Raw genomic sequence first — 22,440 nt, forward strand, 5'->3', positions numbered from 1 at the left:
TTGCTGGGAGCACTGCTGCTTGTTTTTGTCAGAGATTCCTTCCCTGCATTGTAGGGCCTTCACAACATCTGTCGCTGTTAAGCTCAAGGGCCATAACAACTGAAATAGGGGTACCCCTGGGATCTCCCTTCTGGATTTGGAAAAGAACCACTTTACCTTTTAGCCTGTGTTGCTGTTGACTGAGATCTGGTACAATCGTGCTGCTTTTCGTTCTTCCCAGCCGCCGAGCCTGCCAGTTGGAAGAAGGAGATGTAGGCACCATGCACTCGCTCTTCAATCAAACCTGCCAGCAGTGGATGGCATTTATGAACAACCTGGGTATGAGTCTCAGGCCCCAGCTCTTCCAGATAGGTTGGGGATGGGCCTTTCTCTCCTTCACGTAGCACCGAGCCATTCCTCTTCATCTCTTGATTATCTCTAGCTAGTTGTGCACACTCTCTTCCCAAACCATGCAGGGTGCCCATCAGTGCAACAGTGCTCAGCAGAGATCGTGTCCCGTTTCCTCCTGTCCTCCATCCTGGTGGAAGTGGTGAGCCTGGTCACTTCCCTAGCGAGTGACACCACTGTCAAGGTGTTTGAGAAGATCTGGTGAGTTACACAGTTTACAGAAGTCTGTCTGCACTAGCAGGTGCTCCTTTGTCAGCCTCTGTTCCCATTTCTCTGTCAGCCACCTTTGGTGCTCTTCTTTTGCAGCTGCCATCGGAGCACTGCTTTCCTGCCCTATAAACCTGGCCAGAGTGCCAGTCCTCGCCCTGCAGCTGTCAGACACTTTATCCTGCTGGGACGCAACTTCCACCAGTGGCGCTGCAGCACAGAGCAGGGTGAGTGCCTGGCTGGGGCAGTACTGCCTGGTAACGCTGGTTAACCATAGTTGGCTAAAAGACCCTGCCGGTGGTACCCTTGAAACTCCTATCCTGCACTGTGAATGAAGTGATTACATTTGTATGCTACTTCTTCCCAGTACCTTGTGTAAAGCTTCTTGGGAAGAGTCTCTAGGTATGTAGCACCTTGAGCTGAGTTCAGCTTGGGCCTTCTGGAAAAGCTGATGGGTGCTCTGACAGCATCCAGACATCATGAGCTGTTAGCTTTGTCCTCCACAAGACAGCCTACTCCTTTAATCAGTAGAAGTGTACTGAGTGAGCCTTTCCTTTGGGCAGAGCACAGGACAGCTGTGCTTGCAGAAGTCACCAAAATGAGGCACTGTTCACAGCTCAGCAGGTCTCTTTTCAGTTGGAGACAGCAATCTAACTCCTTCCCTGTGAGGCAGGCATGTCACTAGAGCAAAAACACCCCTTTACCCATTGTCATCTGCTCATTTTTCATAGCCTTTTTCAGCAGTTAGCAAAGACAAGCTGACCCATCAGGGTCTGGAATCCAGCACAGCATGTGCTCCCAGGTGCTCTGCAATACCTTACTGCTTCCTCTTGCTAGGCACAGCAGAGCTGAGACAGGCTCGTCTGGAGTGTCGCTCTGTGAGGTGGGGAAAATGGGTCACCCTGCTGGGGAATTTTGAGCTGGTGGTGGTCCAAGTGTTGTGCGCTGTTGCGATCCCTTCCTCTCCCACACCTAGGCTGGGTCTCAGGAAGGGTAGCACTGGGCTTGGCTGGTCTAGCACAGTTGGACCGCTCCTTCTGAGGAGCTGATGTTGTCTCTACCTTCAGACAGCAGCACTGAGGAGGAGCAGCCAGTCCCACCTGCTCACAGGTTCAGACGTAAGTTCCTGCTCAGCATGGTGCTGCTGGAGTGATTGGCTTGAGCAACAGCTGCTTGAAAACCTTGGGCAAAGTGGCCAGGCTGCAAAAGGCTCCAGGCTGGCTTGCAGGTGGTGATGCTGTGGCAGGACTCATTGTGCACATCCACAGCCAGGTCTCATGTGGTTGCTCTAGTGCTCTTCTAATGCCAGAAATGCAGCATTGGAAACATACAGCTTGCAGAGGGGGCTCTGCTCTTCTCTGCTCAGTTAAGCTTCACAATTGCCTGCATGATGCTAACATCTGGGATTTGTTGTTGTATGGCAGAGATGAAAGATATTGCTGGGACCGTGCCATAAGTTAACTGGAAATGACAAGGAAGCAGAAGCAGGGTATGCTGAGTGATCACACAGGGTTGCCGTAGCAACACTGTTAATAAGTGTAAAAGTGAACAAAGGTCCCAAGAGGGGGAGGCTTTGGGTTGTGATTGGAAAAATACCAACGTGTGGGCTGCGTTTAACTGTCCTTTGAGAGTGATGAGCTGAACAGTATCATGGCACAACGTTCTGTCAATTCTGGGATGAACTGGTATTGAGGGCAATAACTCTGGCTTCTTCCAGCTCACAAAGGGCTCCAGCGCTTTGAGGCCATGGAATTCAGCTCAGCAGAGAGAGGCTCTGACCCAAGCATTGTTGGGCGAGACCTGGCACCCCGACAGAGGTTTCTCTTCATGGAGATTGTTGACAAAAAGGTAACAGTGATGCTTGTGTGATACTGTCTCCTGAAAGCCACTGTAGGCAGCTGACCTGCCCCAGGCAGAAGCCCTGTGCTGCAGCACAGGAGGAGGGAGCTCCCTGCAGCTGTCTTGACTCCTCCTCCTTCTCTGTGGGCTGTAGTTGCCCTTTCTCTCCCCACAGCAGTGTTCATGTCAGCCTGATTACTTGTGCTGCCACCTGCTGCTGGAGCTGTTAACAGGGGTGCCATAAATGAGCAGTTGTCACTAGCTCTGTTCCAACCTTGCTATCTGAAAGCAGCTGGAGCTGCAGCAAGTTCCACCAGAGCACCTGGGGCAGTTTGTGTCACCTTTCTCTAAGCAGATCCTTCACCCTTTCTCCTCTTCTCTTTCTAGCTGACACTTTACACCTACAACTGGTCCCCAGACCTGGGGGCCAACCTGAACTGCTCACTCATTCGCCTGCTGCAGTGGCAGAATGCCCGCTCCCACATTGTGCACTGCTTGATCAGCCAGAAGATGGGACTGTTCCACCACCACTGCTTTATGGACCCACCATGGCATGAGGACAGCAAGCAGGTAGGGCACCCTGCCAGACAGAGCAGTCATTTCCCACCAGGAGGAGTCCTGGCAGCTCTGGGGTCTGAAGAAGTCTGTACTTGTGTGCTGGTTGGCAAGGCATCTTCAGCTGGTTGTATGTCCAACCAGAATGTGTCTAAACAGAATGCTGCATGTTATTTGTGGTAGGAATACTTAGGTTGGAGGACACTACAGAATGGGCACCCTGTTGCTTGCTAGAGCAATACTGTCCTCTGGACAGCTGGTGAAGAAGGCCAACAAATGTATACAGATGACCAAAATTGGATCTGCTCTATTCTTGTGGGTCCTTGTTCCATAACTAGCAGTAAGGATTTTTTTCTGTCTGTTTCTGCTTTTTTAGGAGCCAAATCCTTTCCTGAACTCCACTTTGGAGGTGGATGCACTGATCCGGAGCTCATGTCCCCCACCTAGCAAGGAGCAAGGCCGGCTGAGCAGCTCTGCACGCAGCCTGCCACCTCTGCATTTCCATCCTGATGTGGTGCCCTTTGACGAAGCTCTGCGGGATGTTACCACTATCAAACGCATACCCCATGGGCCAGAGTTGGGACCTTTTGACCCTGTGGCTCGACATGGGGCCCAATTCTTGGAAATTAAAAGCATGGAGAGGAAAGGTAAAGCAAGAGACATGTAGGGGTTAGAGCCTGACTGCCTGATCACACTCTCCCGCTCCTAGAAAAGGAGTGAAAAAAAGCAGACTGAGTTCTGGCAAAGGGGCAGTTGTCAGCTATTCTGCCAGGATGCTGTGAGAGGATAGGATACTGCTGGTGTAGGGAGTACAGTGGGTAGGGTGGGTGTGTAGTGGAATGGCTGTGGCTTGATGCATCTGTCTGTTCTCTTTCCTCCAGAACTGGAGAAGCAGATGAAGATAGAGAATCTCTTTGTGACCTGGCAGCAGAGATCAGCACAGTCAAACATGCCTATCAGTGTGAGTGCAGACTGGGCCTTCTTATAGAGCGCTGGCAACACCAGCATTCCTTGGAGCTCAGATTGGGATTTATGTTGGGGATGGTGTCTGGCTGTGGGGCAGTACTTTCTGCTTGAACTTGTGGGCCTGCTGGCCTCTAGAACTTTGCTAATGAGTCCTTGCTGCCCAGCATTGGAAGGGTGGTTGCCTCTGAAGTTTAATTCACACTTGAGCAGCAGGATGATATTGCAAATAGATTGTTCCTGGGCCTGGTGAGGGATGTGTGTTTGTAAGTGTGTTCTTGTGCTGTGCAGCTGTCAGACCTGGAGACACTGAAGCAGTCCTCACGCCTTGTTCACTACTGTGCCACCCCACTGCTCTTCGACCCAGCCTTCCGGCAGCAGATCCAGACTGACCAGCAGGGCAAAGTAGAAGGGAAGGTAAGTGTCAGCAGAAGCCAATTGGGTTTGTTTTTTGTGTACTGGATGACTTGGCCTTTTTTTTTCCCCCCTCCAAGATAGTTCTGCTTTGAGCCAACCCCTGCACTGCAGGATGAATTTGCAACCTCAGAACAGGGCATCCACCATGGTGAAGGTGGAGACTGAGGAAAAAAAAAAATGGGTCCTCAGAGCCTTCTTTGTGCAGTCATACAATCCCTGGGAAGACTGGCTTCCCTTTGCTACCCAGGGAATCCAGAAGCAAGAGTCTAGCAAAGCCATCAGAGCATGCTGTCTGCTGGGGAAGCTAAACCTCTCTCTATGCATTCAGCAGCCAGACCTGATAAAATTTGTCCAGACCCAGCAGATAGCTGGAACAATTGAAAACAAGCCACCTGAATCCTGAGCAGGTTGCAGCCTGACAGAGTCTAACCTGTGCAGATGTCATACCGGCTGTTTGTGGTCTGTGTGTGTGTCAGAAGGGAGGAAAAGACTGTGGTAATTTATCTAAATGTCAAAAGGATTCTGACAGTCTTTAAGCAGAGGTTGCTGCAGAAATCGAGCACTCACGAGAGAAATGGAAAGCTATCATCACAAAATGAAAACTTCGCTTTGTTTTTTGGAACAGAACAAAATGAAAACTGGCTATTCAATTTAGAGAGCCTGGGAGCAGGGCTTTGAGGTTGTGTATTGGGTTCTGTATCACCGGAAAATGTATCTCAGTACAAACGAGATGCCAAGCTTTGAGACACCCTGTAGTGGTTCAGATTGATCAGAACAGGAAAAAAGCTATGAAGAGCTCAGAGGTAGCCTTGAATAACCTGTGAAGTGAGTGGTGCTGTGGGAGCAGGACCTGGTTTCCATACAGAAGGCAAACTATTTAGAATACGTCAGCAAGGTGTGCTAATATTATGGGTATTATTCATACACTTTCCTAAAATTGTTATCCCCTCTCACAGCAGCTCTCCTTAGGAAATTCTTTTTTCTTGCAGAAGCGCCACCGCTCAAATGATTCCACAGCATCAGGAAGAGACCGCAGCCACAGCTGTGACTCAACGGAATCACTGCCCTGCAAGCTGAAGGAGGAGCCTTGGCTGCAAGAGATGTGCAATGCCTTCTTGCAGCAATACATCCAGTACCTGCAGAGCATGGGCTTCATTCTGGTCCAGGTGCGGCCGCCCTCACCTACCACTCGCAGGTCAGTGATGTTCTGGGAATGAGAAAGGGCTGATATGGAGCTCTGCCTGGCTTTGCACAACAGGAGATATTGTCTGCCCTGCTCAAGGCTCTCTCTTGTTGCTTCCAGTAGCACAAGTCGGATCCGAGCTCTGGCAGCAATGGGTGTGGAGGGGAGAGGATCCTTTTCCTATACAAAGCCAAAAGCAGAGGGGAGTCCAAAGGTGAGTGCTTATGCTGTTAGAGAAGTGAAACTGGGATGGAAGTCAGGCTGTGAGCAGAAGTAAGGTAGTCCTGGTTGCTTTTTAATCTGTTTCTCACAGAAGAGATGTGAGAGAGCAGAGGGACTGCTGTGCAGAGAGGCTGAGCAGGCTGTGGCTCTTCATTTGTAAAGAAGAGGCAATGAGGGAGGGATAGGAGAGATCTCTACCAAATCACAGCCAGCTGGGAAAAGGATTGACTCACTGCTGTCATCTTCATTATCAAATGGGAGTATCAGGAGCAGGTCCCAAAGCAAAAAGGAGTCTTTCTTTATGCAGCAGCAGGTAATAGTGATCTTTGTCAAAAGGTTTCGTGAAAACTAAGAGCTTATATGGGTTTGAGAGAGAATAATCTGGAAGAGAAATCCGTCAGAATTGCTAGGTAGGCAGAAACCACCTGTGGTTCATGAAACCTAGGGAGGATGGAAGCATAACATTTGCTGACCCTGTTCTCACCCTTTCCTGGTACCTCCTTATGGGCAAAGCTGGTACAGGACTGTGGGCAAGGCAACACCTTGCAGTTAAAACAAGAGGAGGGCAATCCACTGAAACAGCTTAACAGCAGGCAAGTGATTTTGCTGGCAGCTAAGCTCTAAATCCCAGCTGGATGTCTCTGATATCTGCTCTGTTGGGCAGCTGTGGTGATCTGGGAACTGCTGAGCAGAGAGGTGGGAGTAAGGTGTTGTGGGCAGCATTACCCTCAGCTCACTGTGCCCTCTGGAGACATCCTGCCCTGAGCAGGAAGGAGGTGAAAGAAGCAGCATCTCTGGCATGCTCTCTGGAAGGCTGCTTTATTAGAATTCTTTTTACTCTCTAGCATGTCTGCTCCCCTACTACCAGTGAAACTGCTCAGTTGATAAAGTTACTCTTCTTCTACCTCTGCCACAGAACATCTTGGCAGCTCTGCATGCTGGTGTGCATGCTGCTCTTCTGTGCAGAGAGCCTCTCCAGCTTTGTTCTTCTCTTCCCAGAGCACAAGCCCTGCTGTTGCCACCTATCATCTGCAGAGAGCTCTTCCAGGTGGGATTGTGCTGATGGAGTTGGCCTTCCAGGTGAGAGAGAAAAAGAAAAATACAGCAGTCAGCGGGAGTCTGGGACAGACTTATGAGGGCACAATGTGAGTGAGGAGTGTGGCAGGAGTGTGCAATTCTGCCTGCCTCTTCCACAGTCCTACAGTACTGTAGGGACAGTTCTGTGGGACCAAGAGTAGTCAGTGTTGCCTGGAAGGGAACAAATACAAGATGCAAGGCTTAGCTCCAGTTAGGACACACTATGCTCAGCCACATTTTGGCTGGTCTGTCCCAAGGCCTGCTTCGTTCAGACACAAGGGGAGACAAAAGGGGAGGAAGCAAGAGTACCAAGGACCTAGCTCAGGAGATGAATTAAGAAGTGTGGGGTGCAGCCAGCCTTGTATGGGCTCCTCTTCCTCGGAGAAGCCCAAGGTCCGTGCTGTACTCAGTGTGTTCTTTCCTCCAGGGCTATTACTTCTGTGTGAAGCAGTATGCATTGGAGTGCTCGCGGATCCCCATGGGCCAGTCTGTGAACTCTCAGGTAATGGCTTTGTACAGCTGGCGCTACCTGTGGCTGGGTGCTGCTCTGGGAGAGACAGCAATCTGTGGGACAGAGTAAGCATTTCATGTGCAGCAAGTTTTGGAAAGCTTTGCTCTCTCCTGGTAAAGGAAAGTTTGCAGAGCCTTCTGCAGTCACATGTTGTACATAGCATGCTGCTTCAGCAGACTGGGGGTGCAGTGAGAGGAGGTAGAATGTTATAGAAGAGGATAATTCTTGTTCTTTGGAGAGCAAGGCAGAGCACACTGGGGAGGAACAAGAGGAACACGAGCCGTTTCTTGAAAAAATGGCTGCTCTGGGGAAAGTCAGTACATCAAAATCAGTTCTCTGCTTCCATTGAATGAGACAGAAGCAGAATGGTAACAGGGATCTGTGAATGTGGCTGGCTGCTTTTTGCTAGTGGAGATAATTTTCTGCACCACAGGCCCTGGTTCTTGACACCTCTGTGTCTTGTTCTGTCACACCACGGGGCTGCCTGCTCCCCTTCTCTTTTGGTGTGTCCAAATCACCTGCCTGTCCCAGGGCAATGATGGATGCTTAGAAAGGCTGGATGACTCCAACCTGCCTGAGGCATGAGACACATGTGACCATATTGTCCTTTCCAAGATGGCTGCTTAGCAGAGCTGTATCTTATATGTGTCATTCTTGGCATATATAAGCTTAAAACCTGCCTGGACCTTGCTGTGGTCCCTGAGGGCTTGCTGGGCCTTTCCTGGGAAGCCTGTTGCATAGGGCAGGTTACCGTGCTGCAGCTGGCATTGCAGGGAGCACCCAGGCTCTCTGGCTGACTTGGAAGGGCACAGTGCTGGGAGCAGTGGGCTTGCTGCAAACATCGGGCCAGCTTTCCCTCACACTGGAACCAGCCCACAGTTCCCTCAGATGGGGCAGTTGGGCTCCTCTGCTCTTTCTCTCTGCTTATCCCACCCTGCACCTGTGTAAGATGGGATGGGGCAGGAACAGGGACTGGGCTGTGCAGTGCCTTGTCCTTCTTCCCACTGGCTGTGCATCTCTCTCCATCAGGGCACTCTTACAGCCAGAGTTCGCAGCAAGAGCTGCATGGGACACAGCTCCATCTCTGAGTCTGCGGTATGTTCTCTCTTCCTGCTGCCATGTTGGGCACAGCAGAACCTGCCAGTACAGGGCTGAGCCTCCCACTGGCTGTGCTTTTACCCGTCCTGTTCCAGCCACCAGCTTCCTGTGCTGCTGTATGTGCTTCAGTGGACAGCAAGCTTGGGAGGAGGACGGGATGGGCCTTGAGTGCTTGCATGCAGGCAGTGCTGTGTGCTCCTTGCTCTTTGTTCTGCCTTTCTGGGGCAGAGCTATAGGCTCCTCTCCAGGCTGATCCTGGATGTGCAGGTTGTCCTCTACCTCATGGCAGAAGCAACATGAGTGGTGCAGAGAGCAGACTGTTCTCACATCAACACCTTCTGCCTTCTGGTGTTCCCTGCTTATCCTGCCCTTAAACCAAGGGATTCTGGTGTGGCTCAGCTGCCAATAGAGGTCAAAGAGCTGAAAGACCTTACAGTGGCGCTGTGATATCCTGGCACAAGGGCAAGGCTGAAACCTTCACTAACACAGTCCCCTGCCACACTAGCTGCCCCTGTGCTGTGAGTGTGGCTGTATGTGTGCAGGCTGGTGCTGCCCTGAATGACCAGAGTAGAGGTGACAGCCAAATGCTGGTGAGGCCATCTCTCAAGCACAGCTGTGACACCCCAGCCACCAGATCATCCAGCTTCCCAACTGCCAAGCTTGGCTTTTGTTACTGAGTACAGGGCTTTAGCAGCTCTATTGTTGCTTATCTCTGAGTCCAACCACTTGCATGGGCTCCTGTGCTGCCTCTTGCTCCAGGGGGACACTGAGTAAGTCAGTCCTCACCTGTAGATGCAGAACTCAATAGGGCTTCAGCCTCAGCGTATCCTGTGCCTGCTCAAGGACCGGGCCATGCAGAACAGTTCTCAGGTGAAAAGAGGATCGTAGAATTGTTAGGGTTGGAAGGGACCTGTAAAGGTTGTCTAGTCTAACTCCCCTTGAATAAGCAGGGATATCTCGATCATGTTGCTTAGAAACCCATCCAACCTGACCTTGAATGTCTACAGGGATGGGAGTGTGTCCTTTTTCATGTCCACGTGGCTTTCGGCTCAAGGGAAGATGCATGTTATTTCAAAAAGGAGGCAGTACCAATTGGTTTGTGCTGCTGCTGGAGACCTGCAGCAGCGGGGTCAAGCGTGGAAGGTGCCACCAAGCTGGATCTCTTGGGGTCCCCAAGGGACCAGGTCTGCAAGTCTTCTATTTGCACTGTGCATACAGCTTCTGGGCTGCATCCTGCTGTGGTGTCAAGGCAGGGATGACTGTGCTGGTTCTGTGCTGTCAGCAAGGCTCTGCAGAAAGCTTTGAGGTGCCTGTTCACTCACCTGTTTTCATTCCTTCTCCTTCTGCAGCTCTCCATGCTCTTCACAGAGGAGTGTGACAAGGTGCGGGACCTCATGCACGTGCATTCATTCAGCTATGACTTCCACTTGCGGATAGTCCACCAATATCTGCTGGGCTCCCACATGACGCTCCGCCAGGGGTATCATCTCACTAGTTTCCTGGAGGACTTCATTGCCCATCACACTGACATCCCCAAATTTGGTCGCAACCATGTTTTCCAAGGTGAGTAGCCAACATGTGATCATTTGGGGATTGATCATCAGCCCATAACTTGGCAAGAGTTTCCTAGTGCTTTATGAATAAATCTGACTCAGTGAGTGGCAGGAATAGGGTGACACGTGGTGCCCAACGTAAGGAAGTTGTTAATGCTCTGTTGTGGAAGGAAGGTTTACTGCTTTAGAGCTGTATCCCACATAGTTTGTAGGACACTGCTCTGCCCACCTGGGACAGCAACATGTTTCTCCCCACTAGGCATGCTAGCCCTGCCCACCAACATGATCACTGCACATCAGCTGTACAACTACATTGCTGACCATGCCAACACCTACCACATGAAGCCGCTGCGTATGGCCCGGCCAGCGACCAGCACTGACAACAAGAAGGGGACTCCAGGCACTGAGCAGAATGAATATGCACTGGTCTCCATCTGGAACAGGTAAGTGCCTCTGCTCCAAGCTCCTGGAGCTGCCTATGGCTGACCAATGCCGCCTGAGAGCTGAGATTGCCCTAAGGTGCCAACAAAGCTGTCTCTATCCTACATAGTGCCAGGCAGCTGTGCTGCTCAGCTTTTAGGAAATCATGCCCAGCAGAGGTGATGTGTCTGGGTGTTTGTGTACGTGCATGCACTTACCTCGCTTCCCATAACATTTCTGAGGAGTCCTGTGGTGTTGAATCCCACACGCCAAGCAATTCTACGGTACCAAGAGCTCTGTGAGAACAATGCGAGGTCCCCTTCACACAGATTTGCTTTTTCCTCCCAGCTCAGGCTCCTACAAGGACTCGGAAGGTCTGCGTCACCATGATGATTTCGACGTGTCCCTGCTGGTGTGTCACAGTGCAGCACCATTTGAGGAGCAGAGCGAAGCAGAGAGGCGCATGCTTCGGTGAGAGCTGAGGGCCCTGAGCTGTCACCAAAGCTCCCTGACTGGGGAGGAGGGCAGTGGGAGGGTGGGCATTGTTTGGTGCTACGCAGGGAGGTTTCTTGCACTGGGCAGTGTGCTGTCTGTCCTCTAGGCAGAGAAACACCCTTATAGCCAGGGTGCCCACGGTTCCTGTGCAACCCAGCTGAGAAGGGAGCAGTCCTTCCCTCAGTGACAATGTTTTCTTGCTCTCAGCTTGCGTTTCTACGTCATCATGACCAGCCAGAGGGAGCTATTCCCCCGGCTCACAGCTGACATGCGGCGCTTCAAGAAGCTGCCACACTTGCAGCGAGAAGTGCTGGAGCCTGTGGTGGGCCCGGCAGCATGGGAGGCAGCAGAGCCAGAGCCGAGCCTGGGGCGGCCACAGCCAATGGAGCGGGAGCTGTGGCAGGACATGGAGGACAGCAGCGAGTTCTATGCTGGGGGCAAACAGGTCCAAGTGGGGCCCGGGCTCTTCTACACCTCACCGCTCTTCCCCTTGCTGGCCTCCGAGGTGGCCTCAGCCCAGAAGCAGCTCAGCAGCATGGTGCAGCTGGCCAAGTGCCACTGTCGCAGGGACAACCTCTGGAAGCGTCTCTTCCTTCTGGAGCCTCTGGCTTCTGACAAGCTGAAGCTGGGCAAGTTGTCACTGGTGGAGCTGGAGGAGCTGCTCGATGCTGTGCACGGGAAATCCATTGCAGATGTGGACCCGCAGCTGGTGAGTAGCAGGGCTGTGGTCATGGCATCTTGTTCTAGAGAGGGACTGGGGCCTGCAGGACGTGTTGAATGGGGAGGCAGAGGCAAGAGTATGTCCTCTGACTGGCAGAAGGAGGAGACTGCACAGATCCATCTGTGGAGAGTTCCTGGCCCTGGGTCTGTGTGCCTCACTGGGCTTTGAGAGATGCATCGTTTTTTTGGATCTGAGTGCTGCTGTCACATTCATGGCTGCTGGTGCCCTGGTTTCTTAGCCTTTCTCTGTACCCACAGGGATGCTTCCTTACCATGACAGTCTCCTGGTACCAGAGCCTTATCAAAGTGCTGTTGAGCCGCTTTCCCCAGAGCTGTCGGCACTTCCACAATGCTGAAACTGGCACCCAGTACCTGGTAAGACCCAGCCCCTCGCCCACCTGCAGCTGTCTCCCCTTCCTAGAGCCCCTGCCTGCTGTGGGTTCCCACTGCATGAGCCTGATAGTGCTGTCAGAACAACTAGGTGCTGTCAGGCTGCTCTCTGCTGTTGCAGTGCAAGGTGTGCGCTTGTGGCACAGCAGTGTCTGCCTCCCTGCTCACGAACAAGCAGCCACTTCCTTCCCCACAGAGTGTGATGCCAAGTGTGTCCCCGCAGTTTGGCAGTGCTACCTGTGAGCCAAGCAGACTTGCACCTCCAGTGTGTCAGGCCACACTCATCCTGTGTTCATAGCCCTGCCCTGGGGGTTGTGCTGTCTCCTTTTGAATGTGTGCTGTGGCTCTCTTGACAGGTTGTGCTCAACCAGAAGTTCACAGATTGCTTCGTTCTTGTGTTTCTCGATTCTCACTCAGGAAAGACGGTAAGAACTTGAGAATGTAGGAGCAGCTGTACAGGGGTTCATCCAGCAGTGCCCAAGAGCAAGTGCACTGTGGGGAGAATAAGTCAAGAAGCTTGTAACCCCTTTTCCAAATAGTGTCCCAACATCTGGCAATTTGGCACAGGGCCATCCGGAGTTAGACGTGGCCTTTGTATTTAATACCTTCAGTGGCTTTATTTCTTGTGGGCAGTTTTGTAGGATCCATGATTCGCCCTGACTTGCAGCTCCATTATGTAATTACAGCCCGGCTGAAGAGCTGCCCTCCTTGGCTTGTTTTTTTTGGACCAACTTCTGCTCTACTCATCTGATGCCCCTGTGTTCTTATATTGTAAAATAGTGAGCAGTCGATCCCCTTTTCTTCCATAGGGTCGCTTTCAGATCACGCTCTCAGTTGTCTCTATCCAGTTTGTGTCCTTGTGCATTCAGCCCAGCACCAGAGCACACGTTGCTCCAGTGTTCATCTTTTTGTGTTTGTCTCACTGGTGCCACCTTGTGATCATCGATAAACCCAGACACCTCCATCCTCTCTCCCCATGAACTCACAATAGAAATCCTGACTTTGTATTTTTGCACTTAGCATTCAGCCCTTTCCTGTGGCCCCTCAGAATTCCCTAGGGCTTTTTTTTCTGTGCGTGTGTGTGTGTGTTAGTACCTCACTCTTTATCAGCGTGCTTCTTTCTTTGTGCCATACTCACTAAGTACAAGGCAACATGAGACCCTAAACCTGTCCTGAAGGGACTCCTTTTGCAACCTCTCTCCATCCTGCTGCTTCCCCTTTCAGCACAACTGTCTTCACCTTAGTTTTGCATTCACTCCTGTCATCAGCTCACCTAAATTTCCCATGTGGTGCTACATCCCCGAAGCTTCTTGATTCTTTCCTGAAGTTCTGATAAGATGTGCTATGATTCCTTTGTCTAGAAATATTACCTTATCAAAGAGAACTCTAGCATTATCACATCACTCCTGTAAAACAGAACTGTGTTTACCTTACGGTTCTTCTTCCCCAAGTCTGCTCAAATGCTTTTCTTGCAGTTGGAGTGAAACTCACAAATCATTTTCCCTTATATCTTGTTGCAGTGCATTTGCTGTTTTGCAGTTGCACAGCTCTTCTTGGAGCATTACAAGTGTGTTCGGAGGACCCTGGTTACTAGATGAGCTGTGCTTCTGCTCTGGAGAGCATCCAGGCCCCGAGTCCTGCCTCTACTGCTGATCTCAATGCAGAGTTGCTCACATTTTTCTTCTGCATTGGTTCCTGCAACTTTCCCTTCTACACTCTGTTCTCACCCCTCTGCCCCCGCCCTGCCTGCTTAGTAGTTACTAATGAGAATGGAGCAGCTAGCATTTATTTTTAGGATTGCAGTTATTACATTTAATCTCCTCCCTTTCCCTATTTGTTCCACTCCTACTCTTTGCCTTTGAAGAAGAAATTTCCCTCTCATTTCCCTGGAACCCCTTATTACTGTGGAGGCAGCAGGATCCCCTCACTCCCAAGGCAGCTGATGCTGGGGTTGGCAGAACTGCAGATGTATGGGGGCTGGTACAAAGTGAGCATGTCCCTATAGCCTCATTTTCCCCCATGAAAATTGGGAGGAGGTTTCAACTAAGCACCAGCGTAGTGCTGCTGGCGTTTTGGGACTTCTCCCAGTACCTGCCTGACTCTGCCAAGCAGGTGCTTATGCAGTTGGGTTGGGGGCTGCTCATCTCCATCCTGTGCCCTAACCTGCTTCTTCCTCTTGGCAGAGCCTCACCGTGGTTTTCCGAGAGCCATTCCCTGTGCAGCCCCAGAACAGTGAGAGCCCTCTGCCACAGCTCGTGTCCACGTATCACCACCTGGAGTCAGTTATCAACACTGCCTGCTTCAACCTCTGGACGGGACTGCTCTAGCATTGCCATCACCTCCTACTGCAGGAATATGCACTGCACCTGTGCACGCCTGTGCTACGGGTGATGATGGAGAGGAACAGGCTGCTGGGTGGGACCTGTTCACAGCACTGCTGGCAGCATGCACGCCACCAATGTGATGAGCCTGTATGAGGACAACCTCACTGCTCTCCTTGGGCTCCAGCCCACAGCTGCACCTCCCTTGGGCTCTGGCTGCTGTGACCCTGGGGACAAGTTTTGGTGGGCTTGAGTGGTCTGTGAAGGCCACAGACAGGGACTTGGCTGTTGTAGCCTGGCTGAAACAGAGCAGCTCTTGGGGATGTTGACTTTAGCACCTGCAATGAATTCTGTCTGATAAGGATATGGAGGTGCAGGGCGGTGGCATGGTGCCTTCAAGGGGAAACCTCTGCACCTTTAGGCAGGGGGTACCTGCTTCCAGCCCTTTGCTCTCAGTAGGAGAGCGCCAAATGGGACAGGAAGGGTGAATGGACACAGGGAAGGTTTTGTGGAGGTGTACATTGATGATGATACATTAAAGCCATGGATATATTTGTGAAATAAAACAGAATCAATTCCCCACTCGTGTGGCACAGGTCAAGATGGGGAAAGCCTCTTCAGGGCAGCAGAGGCACCACTGCCCCATTGCAGGGCTCTTCCTGGAGCAGAGCAGACTAGATTTGCAGTGAGTCTCCTTGCTCAGAGCAGGATCAGCAGTGTGGTCCTGCTTAGCAGCCTGGGAGATTGCATTTGCCAGCAGCTTTGGGAACTACACAGAATAAAACAGGCAGAGTGGAGAAGTTCAGTACCTGCAGCTCCAGGCGCCAGCTGGACTTTGGAAGACTCACTCCCTTCCCAAGGAATGAATGATTCCTCAGCACTGAGGACTGAAAGCCTTATCCTAGATCTGCAGCCTGGAGGTGAAGATGCTTCTCTGTCCTTGATGTCACCCTGTCATCTCTGGGGCTGCCCCAGCATCCCCAAACTGAAAACAGACACTCTTGTTTTAGGCTCATTGGTTTGACATTTATTCCAGTGCTTTTCTTACTTTACTCTGTTGCTTTTCTGGGCCCGCCAGGTTTAATGCCTCTGCTCTCCCAGTATGAACGCAGCCAGCCAAGACCTTCTACCGTGTCTCCTGCATGGCAGATGAAGGATTGTGCTAGCCAAGCTGCAGCAGCTTCTGCTCTCATTTCCAGGTACGGACCTGGCTGCCTACCACCCCCAGTCAGGCCTATCTTCACACAGTCCCGGAGGACTGGTCCATGCTGAAATCTGCTGGGGGGGTACAGAGCACACAGCCCCACTCACCTTTTGGTGCATACTCACAGCCCACGTAGCCAGTGTAGCCGAGGGACTCCAGCAGCTTGAAGATATAGGGGAAGTTCAGCTCCCCAGGGCTGTCGGGCTCGTGTCGCCCTGGCACCTGTGCGATCTGGATATGACCTGGGGGAGATGGGAGGTTGTGCCCCAGGCAGCCCTGCCTGCAGCTGTCTGTCAGCACAGGATGGGGTGACCTGAGAGCATCCCTCATCCCCATCCTCAAGTCACAAGACTCGGAGAAGTCAGGTCAGACACAGTGCATTACCAATGAGTGGGAGGTACGTCTCCAGGTTACGTGACAGATTCCCATCCATGATCTGGCAGTGAAAGAGGTCCTAAGTAAGAGAACATTCAAGAGTTGTTGTAGCTGTTTGGTGGAGCAGGGCTGTCTGGCCCTGAGCCCTGCCTTGCATCTCCAGCTGCCTCATGTGCTCAGGGCTGCACTCACCAGCTGCAGCTTCAGGTTGGGTCGTCCCACCTTCTCCAGGATGGCAGCAGCTGAGGGTGCAAGCAATGAGAGTTGGTTAATGCCAAGCTGAAGTTTTCAGGGTTTCATCAGTGCCCACCTCCTGCCTCCATGCTCAGTCAGACAGCCTGGGGCCGCCGTTTCCTCCATGCAGGCTCCTCTGGGAGAGCTGTGTGCCGTACCTTGGTGTGGGGTGTTCAGAAAGTAGCGCGGGTCGGTGATACGGCTGTTAATCGGCTCCACCAGCCCCAGCATGTCCTCCTGTCACACAGCAATGCACCCTCTGCTGCACGGCCTCCACGTGCCAGCAGTGGCAGTTCTCCATCCTTTAGAGCCCACCCCCCCATTACCTGAGCCAGGACATCAGCCGCATGCCTGAGGTTCTCAATGAACGTGGCCTCCATCTCACCAGCCACTGCCTCCCGCTCCACACCCCGCGGCACCCGCCCGGCCATCAGGTGGATCCTGTGGGCACACAGAGCTCAGCTCTTGTTTCCAGGCCATGGGTGGGGGCTGACACAACTGCTCTGCAGGTATAGAGACAGCGCCAGGCCTGGGCCATGTCAGGACGGGAGCCTCAGGCAAGTGCTGGAAGAAGAAGCACTGAAAATCAAGCAGCTTTCAGTACTGCTGTTAATGCAGAAAACAAGCAGACTCAGGCAGGTGCAGGTCTGGGTGCGGGACCTTGGGCTGTACTGAGGGAAGGAACGAGGGAAGGAATGATTGACAGTGAACGGGACAAAAAAGGCAACAGTGTTTTTCTGGAGCGGGTTGTGTCACTATTTCGTCTCTTACAACGCACCTACAGCACGTGGCCCTCAACAAAGCAACAGCTGCGGTGACACGGGGATAACGGCAGGTTCAGGTGGGGAGCAGGCAGGCTGCGGGGGGAGCACGCGGCAGCCCGGCACGAGGGGCAAAGGGCGAGGCGAGGCACGGAGCGAGGCACGGAGCTCGGCGGTGCCGCTGCGGGGGCAGCTCGGCCGAACCCCCGGCTCCGAGCTCCGTCTCGCACGTACCTGTGGCAGCCCACGGCCCGGCCGTACCGCACGGCCTCGGCCAGACCCTGCCGGAAGGCGTCCTGCCGCCCGGGCACGGCGCACAGCCCCATCTCGCCCCGCTCCGTGTCCCCGGGCGGGGTGTTGAGCAGCACGACCCGCAGCCCAGCCCGCTCTGCGGCGCCGTGCAGAGCCGTGGCCGGGCAGCCCTCGGGCCAGGCCGACTCCACCGCATCGAACCCGGCACGAGCCGCCGCCTCCAGCCGGGCCGGTAGAGCCGGCAGCTCCGGGAACAGCCACGACAGGTTGGCCGAGAAGCGCAGCGCCATGGCGGGCAGGTAGGAGGGGCTGTGCTAAGCCAGACCCAATATGGTGGGAGGAGGCGTGGTATCGCTTGATGTCGATGCTGGATCGCCCCGCCGCCATCTCGTAACGCGGCTTTGAGTTCAGGCTCCTCGTGGGTTTGCAGAGCAAAACCGGGACCCATGTGGGCCTTGTCCTGGCACAGAGCGGTTGTGTGGTTGTGCCGTGCACCAGCAGCACGCAACGTGGCTGCAGCAGCATCCCCGCCTCGGTACAGAGGCAGCGGAGCAGCCGCACTCGGGACATCCCGAGCAAGCACTGATTGCTGTGCTTTACTATGTGCTTTACTATGTGCTTTACTACTTTACACCCTCCCGGTGTGGCCCCACAGCAGGTGTCGGGGTCGGGGCAGTGCGGGCCAAGGGGAAAGCAGCAGCCAAACGATTAGTTATGGAGTCTCAACTCAATTAAGGCTATTGATTAATCAATTAGAAGAAGCTCAACTCAACTTCTCGGCAATAAGCAGAACTGTCCCCCGTGATGGACAGCTGTGCTGAGGTGCGGGGCTGCCACGTGTGTCCCTGGAGAGCATCCCCTGTGTGTGCACACAGTGCAAGCCCAGTCTGTGCTCCGTGGGGCTGAAGGAGCTCCATGTCCTACAGCCACATTGGAGCCCGAGAGCTGGTGGTGTGAGCAGCAGAGGTGGGTGTTTGGGAGCTCTCACAGCAAACCTGCCCTGTGAGCAGCGAGCGCATCTGTTGGGCTCTACAAATTAATGAGTCTTTTCTATCTGTGGTAATGTATTTCATTGATTTTCCCTTGTTATAACTGCAGTTCCTGCATTGCAGCCCGGTGTTTTGTCACTTTACCTTGACAGGGCACAGCGGATTTACTCACTGCTGCTTGGCTGGCCAGGGCAGTGCAGTGCCATGGGATGGCTGTGCTGTATGATGCACCATCCTGCCCTGCAGACACAGCCCTGTGTGTGTTTTACAACCTCAAGAATCAGCCCTTGCTCACTATTGGCCGGCTGAAATTCTGGAGCAGACTCATCCATGAGCTGTGATGGCAGGGCTGGGACAGCACAGCAACTCGGCAGCCAGTTCCCTGCTAGGAATGCAGGGCGGTTCCTGCTGGGACCTGGGAAACTTGCTCTTGTTCAGCCGGATTAATGACCCATGGCATATGAGGGGGCCTGGGGAGTCACCTTACTTCCCAGTCTGTGCTTTGACCCTGTGGTAGCACCACTGCTGGGCACCGCACAGGGAAATACGCTGTCCTCTCCCCAAAGCCAGGGCAGGGATTTCTGCATTAACAAGAGTGTGCTTCAGTCCCAGCCCTGCTTCGTTACGGCCTCCAAAAGCACTCGGCTAAAAATCCATATATCATATCCTGGGAAACAAACACACAGCTTCCGCTGTTGTTATGGCCATCCTTCATCAGTGAGCAGCGAGCCGGCTCCGGATACGATATAAATCCCAGCAAAGCTGAGACAGGAGGCAAAGACCCAGCACCCCACACACCTCACATCAGCTTTCAGCCCCGAGCTGTGGGTGGGCAATCCCCATGCGGGTCTCTGGGGTGTTCTCACTATGACCAGGAATTAACGAGGAGGGCCAGATTCTCCCTTAGCACTTGGAGGAGGCCGGCGCGGGCAGCGCCTGGGCCTGCTGAGCTGGCAGATGTTGTTTAACATTCCCGGCAGTAATTAATAGATGGCTTCATCACTCTTGTATGATTCAAACATGTCGTCCCGCTTCTTTCCAAATACAGAGCAGAAATATTTGTTAAACGTGTCTGGCGTTTTTGCACGATCATTAGCACTCAAACAATTCCAGCGGGCGCAGGATTTATAGCCTTGCCAGGATTTCTTTTGGCCTTATTATGCCTCAGACATTCCTCCCTCCTCCGCCGATCCCTTTATCAATTTCCCCCCTGATTTATGCGCTTGTAACTTCTCCTTCACCACCATTATGAATTCCCCCTTTCCCACCCGTTCCTGGCCGCCCGCCGCAGCCGCCATTTTGTCTCTTTGGGCCCTGCCCTGGGCTGTGCCCTTTGCGGTGCCGCCTGTGCCGCCTGTTCCTCCTCCTCGTCGCCCCCGAGGCGTGCGCTTGTCACAACTATTTTGTCAGCTGGGAGCGATTCCCCTGCACCCCGTAATCTTGATGCCAATCAGCTCAGTAACAACCACCTCGGTGGGGAGCGATTTCCCCCGCCAGCCCAGAGCTCCGCACAACTACGTCAGCAGACGCCTGCAATCACGCTGTCGGCAGCGCTGTGTGCCTGGGGAGCGGGCCCAGCCCTGCCATGGCCCCAAAGATCCCGCCTTGCCCATGGGCCACTGTGCCACCATGGGCATATTCTCAGCTCCATCCCCTCCATTGGTGACATGGGGACAGGATCAGCTCTGTGCCCCCCACCCACAGTCCTGCCCGCTGCGTCCCGGTGCAGCCCGGTCACCATGTTAAGCCATCTCTTAATTAATCAGGCTGATTGTAATGTGTTTTTAGGGCATTAAAATTCAATTGTGGAATTCTCCACTGGCTGGGCTCGCAATGAATACAGAAGTTTGCCTAATTAGAGCTGACACACAGCCGGCGGGAGAAGCAGGCCAACAACCTGGCAGAGCCGCTCAGACCGTGTCCTGGACCCGGCCCCCATGCCCCCACCCCACATCAGTGCCCCCACCCCACATCAGTGCCCCCACAGTTGTAGGGTGTCACGGCTGCAGCAGAAGGGGCTGTGGCAGAGGGGCAGCTTCCAGGTCTGCTCCCATGCCTTGGTATGCCCAGCTCATCTGGCACCACTCTGGGCACAGTGTCTCTGCCTCTGCTGGGACACAATGGGACACTGCAGTGTAGCATGGGCAGACCCTACCAGGGGCACCAGACACTGTGTGGGGCACTCAGAGCAGGGGCCGTGCTGCCCCATGTCCCCTTGACAGTGTGGGAAGGTGGTACCTGGTCACACCACGCTGAGGACAGCCCTGGCTGTGCCACCCACACCAGCACAGGGCCAGGCACCAGCCAAGAGCAGCAGAGACATTTTCTTATCCACAGCATCAGGTCTTCTCCGCTGTCATTACCACGGCAATTATCATCTCATTTGGAGTCTTTAACTGCCATAATCTGTCTCTTGCACTGATTTATTCTGCAGGCCTCTTCCAGAGCAGAGCAGGAGGGATGGGGCCATCAAGAAGGAGGAAACAAGGGCCAAAGGACGTCCCCAGCTAGAGCAGAGATGCCCCCACAGGAAGCACAGCATCTTCCCTGCCCTGAGACCACACCTGGCCAGGACAAACCAAAACGTGCACCCCAGGATGGACAGTGGGATGTGTTCCTTAGGATTTCAGCTCTGAGAGCTGCAGCTGCTGCTTTGTGTTGCATCCATAACCACACAGGGTGGTGCATTTCCCTTTCAGGCCAGGACACAATTGTATCTTGCTGCTCCTAGGCACAACTTGGAGAAGAATTATTGCCTCCACAGAGACAATTTCTGCCACGCCGTGGCTTCATCAACTTTCTCTTGCCTCAAGACCAGGCTGCTGCTTGCTGTTGGTTTCTCTGTGTTTGCTTCAACAATTATCTGCTGCTCCCTGCCACTCCTCCAGCTGCTAAGAGTTTCATTGATATTTTCAGCAGCTGCATTTGATGACTGCCAAGTTTTACTCACTACTCCCAGCTCTCCAGTTTCCACGTGTTGTGTTCAGCTGCCATCTCTCCCTGCACCTCTCACCATGGAGAAGGGGAAGCCCTGGGCTGCCCACAGGTCCCAGCAATGCCAGCAGCAAGGTATCCCCATGATCCCCAGCTCTGGGGTCCTGCTGATCCCCCAGTGCTGCCCCTGGACATCCTCTGGGTTTGTTACTCAGGATGGATCCTGTGCCCCAGAAGTGCTGCTGTCTCTATTTGGTGGCAGTAATGGTTGGAGTGGAGGAGATGGCGACAGAGCTCCCCTCTGCTGTGATGGAGGAGAGGCAGAGCAATGGAACGGGGACACCAGGACAGTGCCAGGTGACTGCCAGCCCTGAGCAGCATCGCCCCTGCATGGCACCGGTGCATCCCCAGGCCTGGCACACACATCCAGGTCCAGTGACGCTGCTGCCTTCCTACCCACCACAGTTCAACCTGCCTAATGGAAGCCGTTTATATGCAAAATCCCCAGGAAAAAAAAAAACAAAAAAACGGTAATTAATGAAGTCCCTTTCATTACCATTATGCAAATGCGATTAATTTCAGTTCTTATGAATATGCAAATATTACAATTATGATCTAATTGCCAATGTGCGTAGGGGAGTGGGCAGAATATCAAGTCACAGCCCCAGCCCCAGGAGCTTTGGGGTTCAGCAGGAGGGCAGAGGCAGGGGGCGCCCACCCGGAGGGCTCTGCAGCAGGGGCTTCCTCCTGGGTGTTGGGACTACGAGGAGGAGACCAGCTCCGATTGCTGGGGTTGCAGATTGCAGCCCAGTTCTACCTGGGAAGTGGCTCATCCCTGGGCTGCAAGGAGGAGGACGAGGAAGAAGAGGAGGGTTACCAGGCAACTCGGTGCTGCAGCAGTGGAGCAATATGGATGTGAACAGCAGCAGCAGCAGCAGGCAGAGCCCTGCCCTGACCCCACTCCTTGCAGTGCCTGCCAACTCTGCCTGCAGAGCTTTCCCTTGTCCATTGCCACCACTCTCACTGCAGCAGTAGCAGCAGGGACAGAAGGGGACCCCAGCATTGCTCACGCTAAATTGAGTGTAATGTGCTTAATTAGTGACTTCTCCTCACACCGGGGCAAGAGGAAGCAAGGACAAGGCCAATGCAGCAGAGTTCACAGCCCCCGAGCACCCACCCCTTCCTGTAGGGCTCAGCTCAGAGAAGGAGGGAAGGATGGATTTGCAGAGCTGTTGCTCTGTTTCCAAGGCAATGAGACATGATGGCTGTTCATCCCAGAGGGGTCATCGCTCTGCAATGCAGCCCCGGAGCTGGGGAAGAGCTCACCAGCAGC

General features: G+C 53.4%; 2 protein-coding genes across 25 annotated transcripts in view; one reads left to right on the plus strand and one right to left on the minus strand.

Moving 5' to 3' along the window:
* Positions 1-14,940, plus strand: part of SZT2 (SZT2 subunit of KICSTOR complex) — a 51,679-nt gene extending 36,739 nt beyond the window's left edge. For 8 of the 24 annotated variants that reach the window (XM_032446184.2, XM_032446186.2, XM_032446185.2 and 5 more), the window contains 21 exons: positions 221-318; positions 456-588; positions 694-821; positions 1,662-1,712; positions 2,312-2,442; positions 2,821-3,003; positions 3,365-3,635; positions 3,870-3,949; positions 4,243-4,368; positions 5,358-5,563; positions 5,672-5,765; positions 6,773-6,853; positions 7,278-7,352; positions 8,391-8,456; positions 9,809-10,022; positions 10,272-10,455; positions 10,781-10,903; positions 11,135-11,636; positions 11,906-12,022; positions 12,394-12,462; positions 14,221-14,940. In XM_032446184.2, the coding sequence (XP_032302075.2) occupies positions 221-318; positions 456-588; positions 694-821; positions 1,662-1,712; positions 2,312-2,442; positions 2,821-3,003; positions 3,365-3,635; positions 3,870-3,949; positions 4,243-4,368; positions 5,358-5,563; positions 5,672-5,765; positions 6,773-6,853; positions 7,278-7,352; positions 8,391-8,456; positions 9,809-10,022; positions 10,272-10,455; positions 10,781-10,903; positions 11,135-11,636; positions 11,906-12,022; positions 12,394-12,462; positions 14,221-14,364 (3,076 nt within the window). In that variant the 3' untranslated portion in view covers positions 14,365-14,940. Of the gene's footprint in view, positions 1-220; positions 319-455; positions 589-667; positions 822-1,570; positions 1,713-2,311; positions 2,443-2,820; positions 3,004-3,364; positions 3,636-3,869; positions 3,950-4,242; positions 4,369-5,357; positions 5,564-5,671; positions 5,766-5,864; positions 6,026-6,772; positions 6,854-7,277; positions 7,353-8,390; positions 8,457-9,808; positions 10,023-10,271; positions 10,456-10,780; positions 10,904-11,134; positions 11,637-11,905; positions 12,023-12,393; positions 12,463-14,220 lie in introns of those variants that run through there. The other 16 variants (XM_032446188.2, XM_085512260.1, XM_032446189.2 and 13 more) reach the window with 11 other exon arrangements.
* A 422-nt stretch (positions 14,941-15,362) lies between these two features.
* On the minus strand, positions 15,363-17,481 carry HYI (hydroxypyruvate isomerase (putative)). Its single transcript, XM_015870055.3, has 7 exons — positions 17,167-17,481; positions 16,498-16,612; positions 16,330-16,408; positions 16,130-16,179; positions 15,947-16,016; positions 15,670-15,804; positions 15,363-15,496 (listed from the first exon to the last, which is right to left on the minus strand). Exons 1-7 carry the CDS (start codon positions 17,472-17,474, stop codon positions 15,408-15,410), a joined length of 846 nt encoding a protein of 281 aa, XP_015725541.2. The 5' UTR covers positions 17,475-17,481; the 3' UTR covers positions 15,363-15,407.
* Positions 17,482-22,440: the final 4,959 nt, after the last annotated feature.

Source organism: Coturnix japonica, chromosome 11 (genome assembly GCF_054131305.1).
Source record: "Coturnix japonica strain WE chromosome 11, WE-NBRP24, whole genome shotgun sequence".
Taxonomy (NCBI): Eukaryota; Metazoa; Chordata; class Aves; order Galliformes; family Phasianidae; genus Coturnix; species Coturnix japonica.